This window comes from Schistocerca americana, chromosome 1 (genome assembly GCF_021461395.2).
Source record: "Schistocerca americana isolate TAMUIC-IGC-003095 chromosome 1, iqSchAmer2.1, whole genome shotgun sequence".
NCBI lineage: Eukaryota > Metazoa > Arthropoda > Insecta > Orthoptera > Acrididae > Schistocerca > Schistocerca americana.
Window position 1 is genome coordinate 863,104,750 of NC_060119.1, and position 20,483 is coordinate 863,125,232.

The following is a 20,483-nucleotide window of genomic DNA, read 5'->3' on the forward strand; positions in this document are numbered from 1 at the left end:
GCATATTCGTACCAGCACTGGAAAGTCCTTCGTCATTTGCAGTGACTCGCTCAGTAGTCTACAGGCTCTTGACCAGTGCTACCCATGCCATCCCATTGTTGTTGCCATCCAGGGGTCCATCCACGCTCTTGAACAGCGTGGTCGTTCGGTGGTGTTCATATGGACCCCAGGACACGTTGGGATCGCGGGAAACGAACTCGCCGACAAGTTAGCCAAAGAGGCTACCCGCAAACTGCCGTTGGAGATCGGCCTCCCGGAAACTGATCTGAGAGCCGTTTTGCACCGTCGGGTCTTTGGATTGTGGGGAGACGAATGGCGCACTCTGTCTGCACCCAACAAGCTGCGGCAGGTAAAGGAGACGATGACTGTGTGGGGTTCCTCCATGCGGGCCTCTCGCAGGGATTCTGTTGTTCTGTGTAGGCTCTGCATTGGCCACTCTTGGCTGACGCATGGTCATCTGCTGCGTCGAGAGGACCCTCCTCATTGTCGCTGTGGTGCGAATATGACGGTGGCCCATATATTGTTGGACTGTCCTCTTTTAACCGCCCTCAGGCGAACTTTTAATCTCCAGGGTGCTTTATCATCTCTTTTAGGTGACAATGTCTCTATGGCAGATCGGGTTTTAAGTTTTATTCGCGCAATTGGCTTTTATACACTCCTGGAAATTGAAATAAGAACACCGTGAATTCATTGTCCCAGGAAGGGGAAACTTTATTGACACATTCCTGGGGTCAGATACATCACATGATCACACTGACAGAACCACAGGCACATAGACACAGGCAACAGAGCATGCACAATGTCGGCACTAGTACAGTGTATATCCACCTTTCGCAGCAATGCAGGCTGCTATTCTCCCATGGAGACGATCGTAGAGATGCTGGATGTAGTCCTGTGGAACGGCTTGCCATGCCATTTCCACCTGGCGCCTCAGTTGGACTAGCGTTCGTGCTGGAAGTGCAGACCGCGTGAGACGATGCTTCATCCAGTCCCAAACATACTCAATGGAGGACAGATCCGGAGATCTTGCTGGCCAGGGTAGTTGACGTACACCTTCTAGAGCACGTTGGGTGGCACGGGATACATGCGGACGTGCATTGTCCTGTTGGAACAGCAAGTTCCCTTGCCGGTCTAGGAATGGTAGAACGATGGGTTCGATGACGGTTTGGATGTACCGTGCACTATTCAGTGTCCCCTCGACGATCACCAGTGGTGTACGGCCAGTGTAGGAGATCGCTCCCCACACCATGATGCCGGGTGTTGGCCCTGTGTGCCTCGGTCGTATGCAGTCCTGATTGTGGCGCTCACCTGCACGGCGCCAAACACGCATACGACCATCATTGGCACCAAGGCAGAAGCGACTCTCATCGCTGAAGACAACACGTCTCCATTCGTCCCTCCATTCATGCCTGTCGCGACACCACTGGAGGCGGGCTGCACGTTGTTGGGGCGTGAGCGGAAGACGGCCTAACGGTGTGCGGGACCGTAGCCCAGCTTCATGGAGACGGTTGCGAATGGTCCTCGCCGATACCCCAGGAGCAACAGTGTCCCTAATTTGCTGGGAAGTGGCGGTGCGGTCACCTACGGCACTGCGTAGGATCCTACGGTCTTGGCGTGCATCCGTGCGTCGCTGCGGTCCGGTCCCAGGTTGACGGGCACGTGCACCTTCCGCCGACCACTGGCGACAACATCGATGTACTGTGGAGACCTCATGCCCCACGTGTTGAGCAATTCGGCGGTACGTCCACCCGGCCTCCCGCATGCCCACTACACGCCCTCGCCATTCGACAGCCAACACCGCGGTTCCTGGTGTGTCCGCTGTGCCGTGCGTGTGATCATTGCTTGTACAGCCCTCTCGCAGTGTCCGGAGCAAGTATGGTGGGTCTGACACACCAGTGTCAATGTGTTCTTTTTTCCATTTCCAGGAGTGTAGGTCCATTTAACTCTTGTAACTTCACCCTCTTTTGAGCTGTCTCTTTTAATTAGTTTTGTGTTGTAATTCGACTCCACCCTAAACTTTTAGGCTGGAGGTTTTAATGTGTTGCAGAGTGGCTGGCTCATCCTATTATTTTCGTGATCACCCAGCCACAGTCCTCTGCTGTACAGCTTTAATTCCTTCTGCCTTTGTTCTCTATGTTGTTTTTGTTGCTGTGCTCTGTTTTCCGTGTTGTCTTACAATGGACCATGGGGCTTTTCTTCCCCCGGAGTTTTTCTTTTAGTGCTTCGCTTGACTGGTGGATAGTTTCCCTGTGCTCTGTGTTTTTATGAAACAAGGGACCGATGACCTTTGTAGTTTGGTCCCTTTAATCTTTAACCCAACCAACCAACCATCCTCCAGTGGAACTGCAGCGGTTTCTTCCACCATCTAGCTGAGCTCCGCCAACTTATCAGCCTTCACCCTTTCTCTGCATCGCTCTTCAGGAAACTTGGTTGCCAGCAATGCGAACCCCCGCCCTCCGTGGCTATCGGGTTTATTATAAGAACCGGGCAGCTTATGAAAGGGTGTCTGGTGGCGTCTGCATCTATGTCCTTAACTCTCTTCACAGCGAGTCTGTCCCTCTACAAACAGCTTTAGAGGCTGTCGCTGTTCGGGTGTGGACGCCACAGGCTGTTACCGTCTGCAGCCTTTACCTACCACCGGATGGTGATGTCACGCAGCATGTCGTGACTGCGCTGCTAGCCCAGTTGCCGCCGCCTTTCTTGTTACTTGGTGACTTCAACGCCCATAACCCTCTGTGGGGTGGGTCAGTGGCAACAGGTCGAGGTGCCACCGTTGAGCATTTATTGTCGCAGCTCGGTCTCTCGATTTTAAATGATGGTGCCTTCACACACTTCAGTGTGGCGCATGGCACATACTCCGCCATTGACCTCTCGATCTGCAGCCCTAGCCTCTTACCGTCTGTCCAATGGAATGTGCATGACAATCTGTGTGGTAGTGACCACTTTCCTATCTTTCTGTCACTGCCACGGCGTCACTCTTCTGGGTGCCCCAGCAGATGGGCTATGAATAAGGCTGACTGGGACTTGTTTTCCTCCACTGCCACTATTGAGCCTCTCTCTAATGCCGGCATTGATGCGGTGGTTCACTCCGTCACCACCGTCATCGTTACTGCCGCAGAATCTTCCATTCCCCGTTCTTCTGGGTCGCCTCAGAGGAGGACTGTGCCTTGGTGGTCGCCTGAGATCGCTGAGGCGATTAAAGATCGCCAGCGGGTGCTACAGAATCACAAGCGACATCCCTGCATTGAACACCTCATCACCTTCAAATGGCTGTGTGCGCGGGCCCGCAGCCTTATCCGCCAAAGCAAGCAGGAGTGATGGGAGCGGTATGTGTCCACCATTGGCCTCCATGTCTCTCCATCGCAGGTGTGGGCCAAGATCCGTCGCCTCTATAGCTATCGGACCCCTGTCAGCGTCCCTGCACTCTCACTGAATGGAGCAGTTTGTACAGACTCCGACGAAATTGCCAACAGCTTGGCAGAGCATTTTGCGCTGAGTTCCGCTTCTTCCAATTACCCATTGGCCTTCCGTTCCATTAAAGAGCGGATGGAACGACGGAGCCTATCTTTTCGCACCCACCATCCAGAATCTTACAATGTTCCATTCAGTGAGTGGGAATTTCAGTGCCCTCGCCGCTTGTCCTGATACCGCTCCTGGGCCAGATAGCATCCACTGTCAGATGCTGAAACACCTTTCAGTGGACTGCCAGCGACGGCTCTCGACCTTTACAACCGCATTTGGGTCGAGGGTGAGTTTCCGTCGCAATGGCGGGAAAGTATTGTTATCCCCATTCTGAAACCTTTGGAGGTGGACAGCTACCGTCCCATTAGCCTCACCAACGTTCTTTGCAAGTTGCTTGAACGGATGGTGAGCCGGCGGTTGACCTGGGTACTGGAGTCACGGGGCCTTCTGGCTCCGTCTCAGGGTGGGTTCCATAAAGGCCGCTCCGCCGCCGACAATCTGGTGAGCCTGGAGTCGGCCATCTGTACTGCCTTTGCCCGCCATCAGCACTTGGTCGCTGTCTTTTTCGACATGCGGAAGGCGTACGATACGACATGGCGTCATCACATCCTTTCTACGCTTCATGGATGGGGTCTTCGGGGCCCTCTGCTGATCTTTATCCGCAATTTTCTGTCGTATCGTACCTTCCGCGTGCAAGTCGCGGCCTCCCATAGTTCCATAGTTCCTCCCGAGTCCAGGAGAACGGGGTACCACAGGGATCTGTCCTCGTCTGCCTGTTTTTAATTGCAATAAACGGGCTCACTGCAGCGGTGGGAAATTCTGTCTCCGCATCCCTGTATGCTGATGACTTCTGCCTTTACTACAGGTCTATTGGCATTGCAGCTGCTGAACGTCAGCTACAGGGCGCTATCCGTAAGGCGCAGTCTTGGGCTGTAGCTCATGGGTTCCAGTTTTTGGCAGCAAAGACCTGCGTTATGCGTTTCTGCCAGCGATGCACTGTTCACCCGGAGCTGCGGCTTTATCTTGACGGCGAACTTCTTGCTGTGGTGGAGACACACAGGTTTTTGGGTGTAGTTTTTGATGCCCAGTTGACTTGGCTGCCTCGTATTCGGCAGCTTAAACAGACTTGTTGGTGGCATCTAAATGCTCTGAGATGCTTGAGCCACACCAGCTGGGGCGCCGACCGATCTACCCTGTTACGGCTCTACCAGGCGCTAATCCAGTCCCGTCTGGATTATGGGAGCCTGGCTTATGGCTCAGCTTCCCCATCTGCATTGCAGGTGCTGGACCCAATACTACACAGCGGGATACGACTTGCCACTGGTGCCTTCCGCACCAGCCCTGTGGACAGCATACTTGTGGAGGCAGGTGTCCCTCCACTGCGATTGAGGCGCCAACATTTACTGGCCGCTTATGCTGCCCATGTTTTTAGCTTGCCCGGGCATCCTAACTATCGTCTACTATTCCCAGAGTCGCACGTCCGTCTTCCAGAACGTTGGCCCAGGGCTGGATGTACGATCGCGGTCCGCGTCCGAGAGCTTCTCTGCGGACTTGGGGCTTTACCTCTTCTGCCTCCTTTTAGGGCACCTCTGCGTACACCCCCGTGATGTGTGCCTCGCCCTCACCTTCAGCTGGAATTGGCACAGGGCCCGAAGGACTCAGTCCCTCCGGAGGCCTTCCGCCGCCGCTTTCTTTCCCTCCTCGCAACGTATCAGGGCTCTGGCATTGTTTACACTGACGGCTCAATGGTTGCTGGCCGTGTCGGTTATGCGCTAACTCTAGGGGACCATTCCGAACAATGTTCATTGCCGGCTGGCTGCAGCGTTTACACTGCTGAGCTGGTCGCCATCTTTCATACCCTAGAGTATATCCGCTCCTGCTCAGGTGAGTCCTTCGTGATCTGTAGCGATTCCCTGAGCGGTTTATGAGCTCTCGACCAGTGTTTCCCTCGTTCTCGTCTGGTGATGGCTATCCAGGAGTCCCTGCATACTCTTGCCCGTTGCGGCCGCTCTGTGGTCTTTGTGTGGACCCCCGGTCATGTCGGTATCCCGGGCAATGAACATGTCGACCGCCTGGCGAAAGAGGCCACGAGTAAACCATCTGTGGACATTGGCCTCCCAGAGATTGATATGAGGGCAGTCTTACGCCACAAATTTTTTGCGCTATGGGACGTTGAATGGCATGAACTGACCACGCGTAATAAACTCCGTGCTGTCAAGGAGACGACAGCTGTGTGGCGGTCATCCCTGCGAGCCACTCGCATGGACTCAGTAGTCCTTTGCCGGCTCCGCATTGGCCACTCCCGGCTGACACACAGTTATTTATTGCAGCGGGAGGACCCTCCTCTATGTCGCTGCGGGGCGGCTTTGACGGTGGCCCACATTTTGTTGGCCTGCCCCCTTTTAGCTGTGGTCAGGGAGACATTTGCACTGCCTGATACACTCCCTGCCCTTTTATCTGATGACCCTGCCATGGCTGGCTTAGTTTTACGTTTTATTCGGGCAGGGGGTTTTTATCATTTAATCTGAGTGTTTGTTATGTTCTTTTGTGTTGATTCTGGCTATTGGCCTACGATTTAATCCGAGTTTTCAATGTGTTTCTCGGTGGTTGGCTTTTCCTTTTTTGTTTCTATGGTCGGCCAACCACCGTCACACTCTGTGTGATTTTACGAGGTGTGGCTAGAAAAAAACCGGACTAGTACTGGTGAAACAATAAAACGAATGCAATAAGGCTGAAAGTCGCGTGGCCTGTCACGTGACTCTCGCTCCGCCTACTGCTCGAGTTTCATCTGCCTCCTGCACTCAGTCTGCCCGTGGCGTCTGTTTTAAGTAGTTGACGTTTTGTCTGTGCGTCGGAAAATGTTGAGTGTACAGAAAGAACAGCGTGTTAACATCAAATTTTGTTTCAAACTAGGAAAATCTGCAAGTGAAACGTTTGTAATGTTACAACAAGTGTACGGCGATGATTGTTTATCGCGAACACAAGTGTTTGAGTGGTTTAAACGATTTAAAGATGGCCGCGAAGACACCAGTGATGACACTCGCACTGGCAGACCATTGTCAGCAAAAACTGATGCAAACATTGAAAAAATCGGTAAACTTGTTCGACAAGATCGCCGTTTAACAATCAGAGCAGTGTCTGAGTTAACAGGAGTTGACAAGGAAAGTGTTAGGCAGATTCTTCATGAAAGTTTCAACATGAACAAAGTGTGTTCAAAAATGGTTCCAAAGTGTCTCACAATTGAACAGAAGGAACGCTGAAGAATGATGTGTTCTGACATCCTGGAAAACATTGAAAGTGATCCCATCTTCTTACAAAATGTTATTACTTGCGATGAATTGTGGTTTTTGACTTACGATCCCGAAACTAAACGCCAATCAATGCATTGGAAAACTCCTGGTTCACCACGTCAAAAAAAAGCACGAATGTCAAAATCGAAATTCAAGGCAATGTTGATTTTTTTTTTTTTTTTACATCAAAGGGATTGTGCACATTGATTGGGTACCAGAGGGACAAACAGTGAATCAGCATTACTACATTAGCTTCCTGACTACCCTACGTGAGCGAGTACGGAGAAAACGGAACGATTTGTGGAGAAAAAAGTCATGGATCCTTCACCAAGACAATGCCCCAGCTCACAGTGCGTTGTCAGTGAAGACGTTTTTGGCAAAACACAACATTCCCATCTTAGATCATCCACCCTACTCACCTGATTTGGCCCCCTGTGACTTTTTTCTTTTCCCTAAAGTCAAGTCAGCTTTGAAAGGAACTAGATTTGAGACTGTTGGAGCAGTAAAAGAAAAAGCGACGGAAGTAATGTATGGACTTACCGAAAATGATCTGCAGCATTGCTATGAACAGTGGAAAATTCGTATGGAGCGGTGTAGAGACCGAGGAGGAGAGTACATTGAAGGAGATAACATGAAATTGCAAATAATTGTAAATAAATGTTTTTTCCAGCATCAGTCCGGTTTTTTTCTAGCCGCACCTCGTAGTTCGTCTTGTCTGGTCTTTGTCTAAGTTTCTCTTGTTCTGTGTCATCTGTGATCTATTCTGTTACTCTTTTTTATTGTCTGTGGGTGTTTTTAGTATTTGGAAAAAGGGACCGATGATGGTAGCAGTCTGGTCCCTTTAATCCCTCAAACCAACCAACCAACCATCAGAAGTAGTTGGCGGTCTAAAAACTATAACTGTGTCTAATAGACTCAACCTCTTAGGTATTAATGTCATCTGTCTTGTATGTAAGCTGTTTAGGATGCATTTTTCTGTGCCCTGTGCTGTGCTTATATTGTGAATGGTCACCTTTTGTATTGCCTTTTAATTTCAGTTAAATAATGATTTACTTCAGTTTTGTAAAAAGCAGTTCTTTTTTTCTTATCAGTTGAAAACAATTTTTATTTATTAATATGAGGATATGTAATGTGCCAGTCATATACTAACTGAAACAAAACAAAATTAGAAATGTAGGATTGTAAGAAACATCATTGAATCATTCGTTCTTCTTGTCCTCTCTTTGTTAATGGTTTTCTGAGTGTGAGTCCTCGGTGACTCGTAACCAAGTGCAATTCTTGTTACTCATCCCTTGGTTTGTGTCTTATTGTGTCTCCAACATCCAAGACCTACTGGAACATATCGTACAAACCACAGTACCAACTCTCCAAACAAAGTACATACTCTTTTACGCCAATTTTTTTTTGTAACCTTTGCCCTACAGATTCCAGTTAGCTTCACTTTATTATATGAAGTAATAGTTCCAACACGTTGACATATTTTACTCCATCCTCGCCCGCTCGCCCTTCCCGCTCGCCCACTTGCTCGCTCGCTCCCTCCCTGTACTATCCCAATGTATTTTGCAAGGATGCGTTATTGTTCCCAAGTGCTGACAGTATGTTTTTGCTCTATATAGTGCCTCAGGTTACCTTTAGCTTTATGGAATCCAAATTGCATATTTGAAAGTAGCTCATTTCTTAAGAAGACTTCTTAAATTTTTGTTCAATCTCGCTTTTGACTAATTTGCTTGGACATTGCAGCAATATTATCATTCAGTATGTCTGAATATTCTTTTTCTGTGTTTAAAAGGTATAATCTATGCTGTTAACATATGAAAACCATTTCAATAACTTATCAGCAGTCATAAAAAGTTTGACTATGAGGGGCAGTCAAATGAAAACCGAATACCTACTACAATGGGACCAAGGAATAGTTCCATTCAAAAGTAATCACCACACCCATTAAGACATTTCTCCAACTGGTAGACAAGGCAATCAATTTCTGTTTCATAGAACGCAGTTGGATGTTGAGAGCTCCACAACTGCAACCACTCTTGCACTTCCTCATCCGACTGAAACCAGTATCCACACGCCTTCTTTCAGGACGCCATAGATGTGTAAATTACACAATGAAAGGTCCAGGCGATATGGGGGATGTTGCAGTGTTTCCCAACCAAATTGCCGAAGCATAGCCTTTGTCTTATTGGCAGTGTGGAGGCAGCCGTTATCATGCAACAGGATGACTCTGTCCGTTAGCATTCAGACACCTCAAGAGCAGACGGCAAAGCCAGCAATGGAATGATCCCACATTTCCTCCACCAAAGAAATCCTAAGCTGTTCTCACAACCTCCTCCTTGAACAGCAGTGACCCTCTGCTCACAGAATTCCTTGAATGTAAAACAACAATCAAAGTGCAGCAACTGCGATCTGCCATAAAGTCAAAATGCCCAGGAATGCTGTTGTACGGAATCATCCTGTTGCACGACAATGCCTGCTCCTACACTGCCAACCGAATGAAAGCTACACTTCACCAACTTGGTTGGGAAACACTGCAGCATCCTCTTGAGAGCTTGGATCTTTCATTGTGTGATTTTCACATCTTTAGCAACCTGAAGAAACGCGTGTGGACGTAGGTTTCAGTCAGATGAGGAAGTGCACAAGTGGGTGCGGTTGTGGAGCTATCAGCAGCCAACTGCATTCTGTGACACATCGTCTTGTTTCCTAGTGGGAAAAATGTCCTAATAAGTGTGGTGATCACTTTTCAATGGAACCATTCCATGATCCAGTTGTGGCGGGTGTTGGGTTTTCATTTGACTGCCCTTCTACTAACAAAATTCAGTTTAAGAGGAGCCTAGATATTTATTGGTGGCCAACTCTTTCTACACCATTGACAAATTTCATAGTGAGAGTGATTGATGTTTTAATATTGGACATAAAGATCGCACTAGTGGTGGCCATCCAAAGTTGTTTTCTGCCTCCGCACAACATTGCATAGAGTTTGTGTCGGTTGGCAAGTCCCTCTAGCAGTGCAGCTAGGAGAAGAGTGTGTGTGGGTTGTCCTCTTCCAATTGTTGGTTTCCGAAGCTTTCCAATTCCCAACCTTATTTTCGCCCACAGTTATTTGCTTACTGTTGGTTTTTCTTTCAGTTTGCCATTGTGGCTTTGTATGCATTTGGTGATTCTTGGCTTTCATATTTTGGACTACTCTGTCTGTCCTTATGTATTTGTGTACTGTTTTTGCTGTTGATCACTTGGTTCTTACAGCCATTCGCTGTTTCTTGGAAACTGACTCGTGGCACTTTCACACCTAGGTAGTGCATTACTTAAGTGCTACTAGGCTGATTCATGCACTTGAATATGCTCATATCGATGGATAAAAAGTTTCTGGAGTTTTCTTTGTAAGGCCGAGAACACTTTGAAGAGGAACTTTGCTCAGGGAGATCTTCAACTTCAAAAACCTATGAAAATATAGAAAGTGTGCATTCTCTTATGAGGTCAGACTGACATTGAACAATAAGGATGATGGGTGACCAGTTAAAGACTTTCACTGTACATCAAATTTTGACCGAAGATTTGCACGTTACAGAAAAGAGGATGCTGCATCATGACACACCCCATATCACACGGCCACATCCATCACAGAATTTTTGACCTCAAAAGGCATGCCGGTTGCTCCACAGCCCCCCTATTCACCTGATCTGAGTTGTCGTGACTTCTTTCTTTCCCCAAAATTGAAAAAGTCTTTAAAGAATGTCATTTTGGGACTCTGGAGAACATTTAAAAGGCTGCGACTAACATGTTAAAGGCCTTATGAGTTGAAGCATTTCAGCAGTGCTACTGAGACTGGGAACAGCAACTCCGCTGGAATGTAGCTGCTGAAGGGAACTACTTTGAAGGGGCAATATTGTTGTTTGAAAAAATGAAAGCTTTGTTAGAGAAAAAAATAAGTCTCATTACTTTTATCACACACCTTGTAATTGAAAAAAAAAATTTACTTACTTCACAGGTGACAGTTCAGCTTTTGAATTTCTTTTCACCACAAAATTCACATACCTTGTCTATTTTTCAGTGATAACACTTACATGTTTGTTGCATTTATTGATGGATTAATAACTAAAAACCTAATTTTACAAGATGTAATTTTTTTGTAGGTTCTGTCTTAAAGGGCATTTACACGCATGTTTTGTTGTTCTTATGGTGTTTGCTGTTCAGTTATCATGTAAAAGTTTTGTTATCCTTCTTCTTTTAAGTTTTTTCACCTGTTTCTTTACATCTTTTTTAGCATTTCCTTGCTTGATTTTATTCCCTAACATTTTCACATGTTACGCCACCTTGGTTTGCTCTCATTGATGGTGCGGCCATTTCGAAATAATTGTCTTTCTCGTTCTTCTTGTTAGATTTCTTCATGCCACCATCTGTCTGTAGAGTCACTTGAGATTCTATATGTACATTAATGTATTCCTTCCTCAGACCACAGTCCAGTACGTTTCAGAGGAATGTGTAAAAACCTCTCTTATGCTTGGACATTGAAAAATCACTAATTCACTCACTGTTTACTTTGAGTTAGCAACAACCCAGATTAAATTTACCTTATTTTGTTTTAGAAACCAAAACTTTTAGAACATAGCATTGAGTATTTCTAGTAACACAACACTGAAGATCATTTGATAGCATTTAAGGCCATTCTAAAATCTAATATTTCCAATCCTAAATTTAAATCCTGTGACTTCAGCCATTTCTCACCCACATAGCTATGCAATTCAAACGCAACTCACTGAAACTCCCTTATATACAATATAGAATAGCACTACACATTCTAAACTAATATTAATGTTCTTGTTCTTTTTTAAATGTGTATTTTAATACCACAGACTTGTAATGTATGATTATTCACATGTAACCCAACTAGCTTTTAATATGCTTTATTCATCATTTAAAGATGTGCTGTGAAATAAGTTTGAGGTTTTCTTTATTCCTCATTAGCATAGTGGCTCCTTCATATCTGTCGGGTCTGCCTGCTCCAAACTGTTGTCTAGTAACCTAGAATTGTTTAGCTGACTTAACCTTCACCAACTTTGTGCAGGTTGTGGCATCATTTTGATGACAATATTGTATATACATGTTTCATTTCTTCTGGATTCAGTGTTTCTTAATGGATGATGACGATTTGGGTGCAGATTTTATGATACTATTGCAATTGGTTGTATTACGAAAGACAACATTGATAACAATCAGTACTGTTCTAACATATCATGTAACACCATGTTGCTAGTTCCTAGTGCTCACTATTGTATTTACCCAATTATAAGACAAGGTTTTTTTCCCAAATTTGTCATTCGAAAAATGCTGGGTGGTCTTATATTCTCAGATTAAACTATTGGTGCTGAGGTAAACATTTTTACATTGTTTAAAAACAAAGATGATGTTGACTTACCAAACGAAAGCGCCGGCACGTCGAACGGTTGCAAAAGCTAGTATTTTGTGTGTATGTTTGTGTTTGTTTATGTGTCTATCGACGTGCCAGCGCTTTTGTTTGGTAAGTCACATCATCTTTGTTTTTAGATATATTTTTACATTGTTTAATAGATTAATATAGGGGTGTCTTAATTTACAAATGAAGCTTTGGCTGCTGAGATTTTGTACAAATTTATTTCGAAGAATTCTGAAGGGTAGGGCTTAGCAAACAATGCTTTTGTTTGAACAGGCTTGATATTTTCCGATATGCAGAAGCACTTGATACGGTATTGACCTTGCTGGAACGATGACATGACATTTGACTTTGGGGTGCTAGTGCAAGGGACATGCAAGAAATTATGAACTAGCCACTACAACAACCTAATGCTCTGCTTAAAAAATAGACAATTTTGTGAGAGACACAGGAGAAAATAGCACTAAATTCTGTCAACTTATAAACTTTTGTTGTATTTGAACTAGTTTGCAGAAAATGTTCTGCTAAATTCATGGATACCATGTTAACAAATTTTTGCTGGTTTTTAAGTAAAGGTAACTTTCAAAGGCGAGAATATTGTCCTTCAAAAAGTGTTACTTGATTCTAAACCCAAGTCATTATTTTATTTGGTTATGAGAAATTGTAATGATTGTCACTGTTAACATAGTAGAATACTGGGGAAAAACGCCATCAGCTTTAGAACAAGACGGTGACATTCAGATGAAACAAGATAGAGAATTAGTCCAGAATTGAATGTCTAACAAATGAAATAAATTGCACTAGCTTACTGCAGTCGTTATCCCAAGAATGAATTGCAGAGGAAAGGCACGTTGTTAAGGTAGCACCAACAGATGCTACTAGACCCCTGGATGAGTGAAAGTTTGAGAATTGTACTGAATCGTGATTGCAATCTTTTATTTATGTACTAGTTGCTAATGTCATGTATGATCTGCACTCTAAAGTATATTGCCTTCTGTATTTCACTTTTGCTCAAGCACAGCACTACAGAAGGGTTGGAGAGGGAATGGTGTCATCATCTTGGCCGAGAAGTACGAAGAGTGAGGGGAGGGGAGTGGTGTGTGGGCAGCAGATTTAGTGCTGCCAACCACGGGAATCTATACTGCGTACTTCGGCTTTTTATGAACATCTGTGTTTAAGCTTCAGTTTGCCTGTATCCTTTTGTACTGTGAATCAAACAGATCTTAAAATTTGACAAATAATCAACAATAGCATACATTTCTTCAGGAGATGCTAAAAGTCCAGATTGGATCCAGTGGCGTACCTACGAACGTCAGTAGCAATGTTGTTGACACTCACTGTAAGGTATGATGGGAACAATAGGGAGTATGTTAGGTGCTGGTTCTACACAGCCAATGAGAGAGCAGCGGGCAGCCAATGTGTTTGGATCAAAGGACATTGTAACATTCTCTCCTAATCCTAGAAGCAAAATCTGGCGTGCGTTCAGAAAAAAAAGTTGTGTTGTCAGGTCACACCATAACTGTAACCTCAGAAATAGCAACACACTCGCAAGAAGTAGCCAAATATTAGTGACAGTGGAGATGCAAGTTTCACAGCTGTCTTGTTAGGCTGATGTCAGTGATGTCAGTGATGATTAAAAATAGTGATATCACAGCCTAAAGGAACAAAAAAGGCAGTGAAGATAATGTAAACCATTTCTTTTTGCTTATTTTATTTCTCCTTGTATTCTAGGAATGTAGACAGTAAGTAGTGGCATAAGTTTAGATTAGATGCATTGTTAACTTTTTAGGTGGGTACCTTACATCAATAAAAAATTGTAATTATGATCAGTCATATGTTAAAAAATTAATTTTTCTCAAGGAGACTTAAAGAAAAGGGGGTCGTCTTATATTCGGATCGTCTTATTCTTGGGTAAATATGGTATGTTGCTATTGCCATGCATTGCGTAATGTTTTCTAACTCTTTGCTGCCGTCAGATGAGAATGGAGGGCATCTGATTTTGATGTGTAAGTGATTACCTACATTTTCTCCCTGCTAAAGTTTATCCTTGATCCTCACCTATTAGTTGCGTTTGATTGATTCTGCAAAGAGGGCTTTCTTGGATGTGGGGAAAAAAGTGATTTTTATTTAAGCGCAACACAATGAAATTAACATTATGGATATCATTATATTACATTGTTAATATTCATTAAAAATAAGCAACAACATTCCGAAAGTTTCTGTGAAAAAGATCTTCAATGTAGTATAAATAGTTGCCCAACAGAAAGTTACTTAATTCACTCTTAAACTCCACCACATTTCTCATGGAGCGTTTCATGTGCTCTGACATGTTATTGAATATACAGGGTGTTACAAAAAGGTACGACCAAACTTTCCGGAACCATTCCTCACACACAAATAAAGAAAAGATGTTATGTGGACATGTGTCCGGAAACACTTAATTTCCATGTTAGAGCTCATTTTAGTTTCGTCAGTATGTACTGTACTTCCTCAATTCACCGCCAGTTGGCCCAATTGAAGGAAGGTAATGTTGACTTCGGTGCTTGTGTAAACATGCGACTCATTGCTCTACAGTACTAGCATCAAGCACATCAGTACGTAGCATCAACAGGTTAGTGTTCATCACAAATGTGTTTTTGCAGTCAGTGCAATGTTTACAAATGCGGAGTTGGCAGATGCCCATTTGATGTATGGATTAGCACGGGGCAATAGCCGCGGCGCGGTACGTTTGTATCGAGACAGATTTCCAGAACGAAGGTGTCCCGACAGGAAGACGTTCGAAGCAATTGATCGGCGTCTTAGGGAGCACAGAACATTCCAGCCTATGACTCGCGACTGGGGAAGACCTAGAACGACGAGGACACCTGCAATGGACGAGGCAATTCTTCGTGCAGTTGACGATCACCCTAATGTAAGCGTTAGAGAAGTTTCTGCTCTACAAGGTAACGTTGACCATGTCACTGTATGGAGAGTGCTACGGGAGAACCAGTTGTTTCCGTACCATGTACAGCGTGTGCAGGCACTATCAGCAGCTGATTGGCCTTCACAGGTACACTTCTGCGAATGGTTCATCCAACAATGTGTCAATCCTCATTTCAGTGCAAATGTTCTCTTTACGGATGAGGCTTCATTCTGACGTGATCAAATTGTAAATTTTCACAATCAACATGTGTGGGCTGACGAGAATCCGCACGCAATTGTTTAATCACGTCAATACAGATTTTCTGTGAACGTTTGGGCAGGCATTGTTGGTGATGTCTTGATTGGGCCCCATGTTCTTCCACCTACGCTCAATGGAGCATGTTATGATTTCATACGGGATACTCTACCTGTGCTGCTAGAACACATGCCTTTACAAGTACAACACAACATGCGGTTCATGCCCGATGGAGCTCCTGCACATTTCAGTCGAAGTGTTCTCAACAACAGATTCGGTGACCGACGGATTGGTAGAGGCGGACCAATTCTATGGCCTCCACGCTCTCCTGACTCAACCTCTTGACTTTCATTTATGGGGGCATTTGAAAGCTCTTGTCTACGCAACCCCGGTACCAAATGTAGAGACTCCCCGTGCTCGTATTGTGGACGGGTGTGATACAATACACCATTCTCCAGGGCTGCATCAGCTCATCAGGGATTCCATGCAACGGAGGGTGGGTGCATGTATTCTCGCTAACGGAGGACATTTTGAACATTTCCTGTAACAGTGTTTGAAGTCACACTGGTACGTTCTGTTGCTGTGTGTTTCCATTCCATGATTAATGTGATTTGAAGAGAAGTAATAAAATGAGCTCCAACATGGAAAGTAAGCGTTTGTGGACACATGTCCACATAACATATTTTCTTTCTTTGTGTGTGAGGAATGTTTCCTGATAGTTTGGCCGTACCTTTTTGTAACACCCTGTGTATGTACCCTTCAAATTGACTCCTTTTCTGCTTTTACCCAACACCTTGAAGGCTTTGTTGAGGTTTATGTTTCAGGTATTCTTAAAAGGTATGCCATTAAATGTTATTCTTTTGACGCTGTTGGTTGAATCTTAATATGGTGTAAGCATAACATAATTTTTAGTGTATCATAAGTAACCAAGACATTAATTTGATATTTTCCTATATACAGGGCTATTACAAATGATTGAAGCGATTTCATAAATTCACTGTAGCTCCATTCATTGACATATGGTCACAACACACTACAGATTCCTAGAAAAACTCATAAAGTTTTGTTCGGCTGAAGCCGCACTTCAGGTTTCTGCCGCCAGAGCGCTCGAGAGCGCAGTGAGACAAAATGGCGACAGGAGCCGAGAAAGCGTATGTCGTGCTTGAAATGCACTCACATCAGTCAGTCGTAACAGTGCAACGACACTTCAGGATGAAGTTCAACAAAGATCCACCAACTGCTAACTCCATTCGGCGATGGTATGCGTAGTTTAAAGCTTCTTGATGCCTCTGTAAGGGGAAATCAACGGGTCGGCCTGCAGTGAGCGAAGAAACGGTTGAATGCGTGCGGGCAAGTTTCACGCGTAGCCCGCGGAAGTCGACGAATAAAGCAAGCAGGGAGCTAAACGTACCATAGGATGGTGCTCCACCGCACTTCCATCATGATGTTTGGCATTTCTTAAACAGGAGATTGGAAAACCGATGGATCGGTCGTGGTGGAGATCATGATCAGCAATTCATGTCATGGCCTCCACGCTCTCCCGACTTAACCCCATGCGATTTCTTTCTGTGGGGTTATGTGAAAGATTCAGTGTTTAAACCACCTCTACCAAGAAACGTGCCAGAACTGCGAGCTCGCATCAACGATGCTTTCGAACTCATTGATGGGGACATGCTGCGCCGAGTGTGGGAGGAACTTCATTATCGGCTTGATGTCTGCCGAATTACTAAAGGGGCACATATCGAAAATTTGTGAATGCCTAAAAAAACTTTTTGAGTTTTTGTATGTGTGTGCAAAGCATTGTGAAAATATCTCAAATAATAAAGTTATTGTAGAGCTGTGAAATCGCTTCAATCATTTGTAATGACCCTGTATTTCTTGTTTCATTGTAAGTTACTTGTATGTAATTTCATTTCGTACAATCGGATAATCGCTAATGATGAAAAAGTTATTATTTCGAGTAAAAAAGATGGACAAATCTGCCGAAGAAAATGGCTTCTTTCAAGAAAATTGAAAAAGACTAACTAACTTTGATATGCATGCTGGAAAATAAGTTCAAAGTTTTTTTTTATTTCTATAGCTTGTGCCACATCATTCCCTCCCCCCATCTTCCCCTTCTTTCACTATTTCTGTAGTCTACACTATAAATTCTTATTGAAATAATTTTCAGCTAGAAGACCTCCAGAAAGAGGTGGAGGAACAGCGGGAACTAGCCAACAATAGGTTACAAGAATTAGATAAACTGCATCAGCAACATCGAGAGGTGCTTAAAGAAGTTGAAAAGCTGAAGATGGATGTAAGTACTTACCAATTTTCCTAAGTCTTCATCCACTGTTTAAACATCATCTTTCAGAACACTGAGCACACTAAAGTGTTATGTACCATTTTCCATAGATGAGATAAGTTAAAAAAAAAAAAAAAACCAACCAACTCATTTATACAAATACTGCAATTCTTTTCTTTTTCTAGCATAATATATGTTTTACAAGATGCTCCCAAGTGACAAATGCAGAAAAAAGCTTCCAAGATTCACAACCAAAATGTCGGTTACTTTTTATTTATTTATTTTCAGTCTTTGTTTATGGCATTTGCATCAAATAATAAATTCTGCCAAGTAAAGTTTGACATTGTTGACCCTTTCACTGTGCTCTTTATTGCACAGATAAGCAGCTGGTGGCAGGCTACGGTTGACACCTGCCTCATTGCTTATGAATGGAATTGTGCAGGCCTAGGATATATTGCTACCCACCATACAGTGGAGATGAGTTACAGACAGGTACAACAAAAGATACTGAACAATTAAGCTTTCGGCCAAAAAGGCCTCCTTCTGAATTAGTGAAAATACACTATGTGTTCAAAAGTATCCAGATACCCTCAAAAACATGTTTTTCATATTAGGTGCATTGTGCTGCCATCTACTGCCAGGTACTCATATCAGTGACCCCAGTAGTCATTAGACATTATGTGAGTGCGGAATGGGGCACTCCGCGGAACTCGCGCACTTCGAACATGGTCAGATGATTGGGTGTCACTTGTATCATTTGTCTGTATGCAAGATTTCCACACTCCTAAACATCCCTAGGTCCACTGTTTCTGATGTGATAGTGAAGTGGAACTGTGGAGGGACACATACAGCACAAAAGCATACAGGCTGACCTCGTCTGTTGACTGACAGAGACCATTGACAGTTGAAGAGGGGTTGTAATGTGTAATAGGCAGACATCTATCCAGACCATCACGGAGGAAGTTCAAACTATCAGGATCCACTGCAAGTACTATGAAAGTTAGACGGGAGGTGAGAAAACTTGGATTTCGTGGTCGAGCGGCTGCTCATAAGCCACACATCATGCTGGAAAATGCCAAACGATGCCTCGCTTGGTGCAAGGAGTGTAAACATTGAATGATTGAACAGTGGAAAAATGTTGTGTGGAGGGATGAATCACTGTACACTCTGTGGCAATCTGATGACAGGGTTTGGGTGCAGCAAATGCCCAGTGAACGTCAACTGCCAGCTTGTGTAGTGCCAACAGTAAAATTTGTAGGCGGTGGTGTTGTGGTGTGGTTGTGTTTTTCGTCGAGGGCCCTTACACCTCTTGTTTTGTGTGGCACTATCACAGCACAAGCCTACATTGATGTTTTGGAATGCCATCTTCGTGACAGGCCTCACCGACAGACATAGATACCTCTCCTCAGTGAGGCACGCTGTGAAGAATAGGCTGCCATTCCCCAAAAAAATCTTCCAGCACCTGATTGAACATAGGCCTGTGAGAGTGGAAGCTGTCATCAAGGCTAAGGGTGGATCAACACCATATTGAATTCCAGCATTACCAGTGGAGGGCCATGAACTTCTACGTCATTTTCAGCCAGGTGTCTGGATACTTCTGATCGCGTAGTAGACATACACACATTCACACAAATGCATCTCATGTACACAAGGCCACTGCTTCTCGCTGCCAAGGTGAGAATGCCACAGCCAGTAGTCATGTGTGAGAGGTGCATTTGTGTGTGTGTGTGTGTGTGGGGGGGGGGGGGGGGGTGTGTGTGTTTTGCATGATTCAGGAGGCAGCCTTTTGGCTGAAAGCTTACTTGTTCAGTGTCTTTTTGTAGTGCCCGTCTGTGACTCAACATCTCCACTGTATGGTGAGCAGCATTATATTCTTTTCATAATACTTTTAAAATAATTTTTTATTTATTTTCATATTCTGGGGAAGGGTGTTATTGGTGGGACCAATGTATACACAGTTTTGTTGAACAAATTTCTCAGAAATTAGTTTTGTATTGTTCAATTCAGAGCATGGTATTGCACTTAGTTCAGAGCATGGTATTGCACATAGTCGAGCACCACGCTCTTCACAAGCATGCATTTTTTTCTTACTTTTTTCCTGTTCTTTTGGTTTGTGTTGGCACATACTTGTTCTCAGTGTTTCAAAAAATGGCCCAGCAAATTTGTTGGGACTGATACTTGGCAAGGTTGTCCAGCTTTTCTATGCTGGGAGAATGAATTGATGTGTACACAGTATTATTCTAGCAAATTTCCAATGAGAGTAATTTGAAAGTCAGGTCTCCGAAACTTAACACCAATTTCTCGTGCAATAGGTACGAATTCAGAGCTGCTGTATCCATGAAATGGCAAAATTGTTTCATATAATATTTTCAAAAACGTTTACTTGTGACTGAATGAATTGTCATCTAAATCAACACAACCCATTCTGTCACTATATTTCAGTATTACTTCAGGTTTTGTTTTAACTTTTTTAATTTTATTTCCTTGGTTTGCTGTAGTTCGTCATTGCAAACAATGGAAAGGGTCTACACATCTTCCGTAACTCACCGTTGCGTGCCATCAGTTTCCCTTTACGAAAGGTCTTAACATTGCCTTTCTCGACTTTTACTTCCAACAAAGCTGCTGGCATTTCTATCCTGTTAATCATAACAGTTCTAATGTGGTCAGTGCTTCTTAGAATGAGAAAATCCAACAGCTGAGTAAGTTTTAAAACCTGTTGTTGTGTTTGTTGTGGTTGTTGTTGTTGTTGTTGTTGTTGTGGTCTTCAGTCCTGAGACTGGTTTGATGCAGCTCTCCATGCTACTCTATCCTGTGCAAGCTGCTTCATCTCTCAGTACTTGCTGCAATCTGCATCCTTCTGAATCTGCTTAGTGTATTCATCTC

General features: G+C 44.2%; 1 protein-coding gene across 3 annotated transcripts in view; it reads left to right on the forward strand.

The window, feature by feature from the left end:
- The window catches only part of LOC124613811 (E3 ubiquitin-protein ligase Bre1), a 286,869-nt gene that overhangs the window by 85,226 nt on the left and 181,160 nt on the right, over positions 1-20,483 (forward strand). For all 3 annotated transcript variants that reach the window (XM_047142534.1, XM_047142541.1, XM_047142548.1), the window contains exon 7: positions 17,487-17,612. In XM_047142534.1, the coding sequence (XP_046998490.1) occupies positions 17,487-17,612 (126 nt within the window). The remainder of the gene's footprint in view (positions 1-17,486; positions 17,613-20,483) is intronic.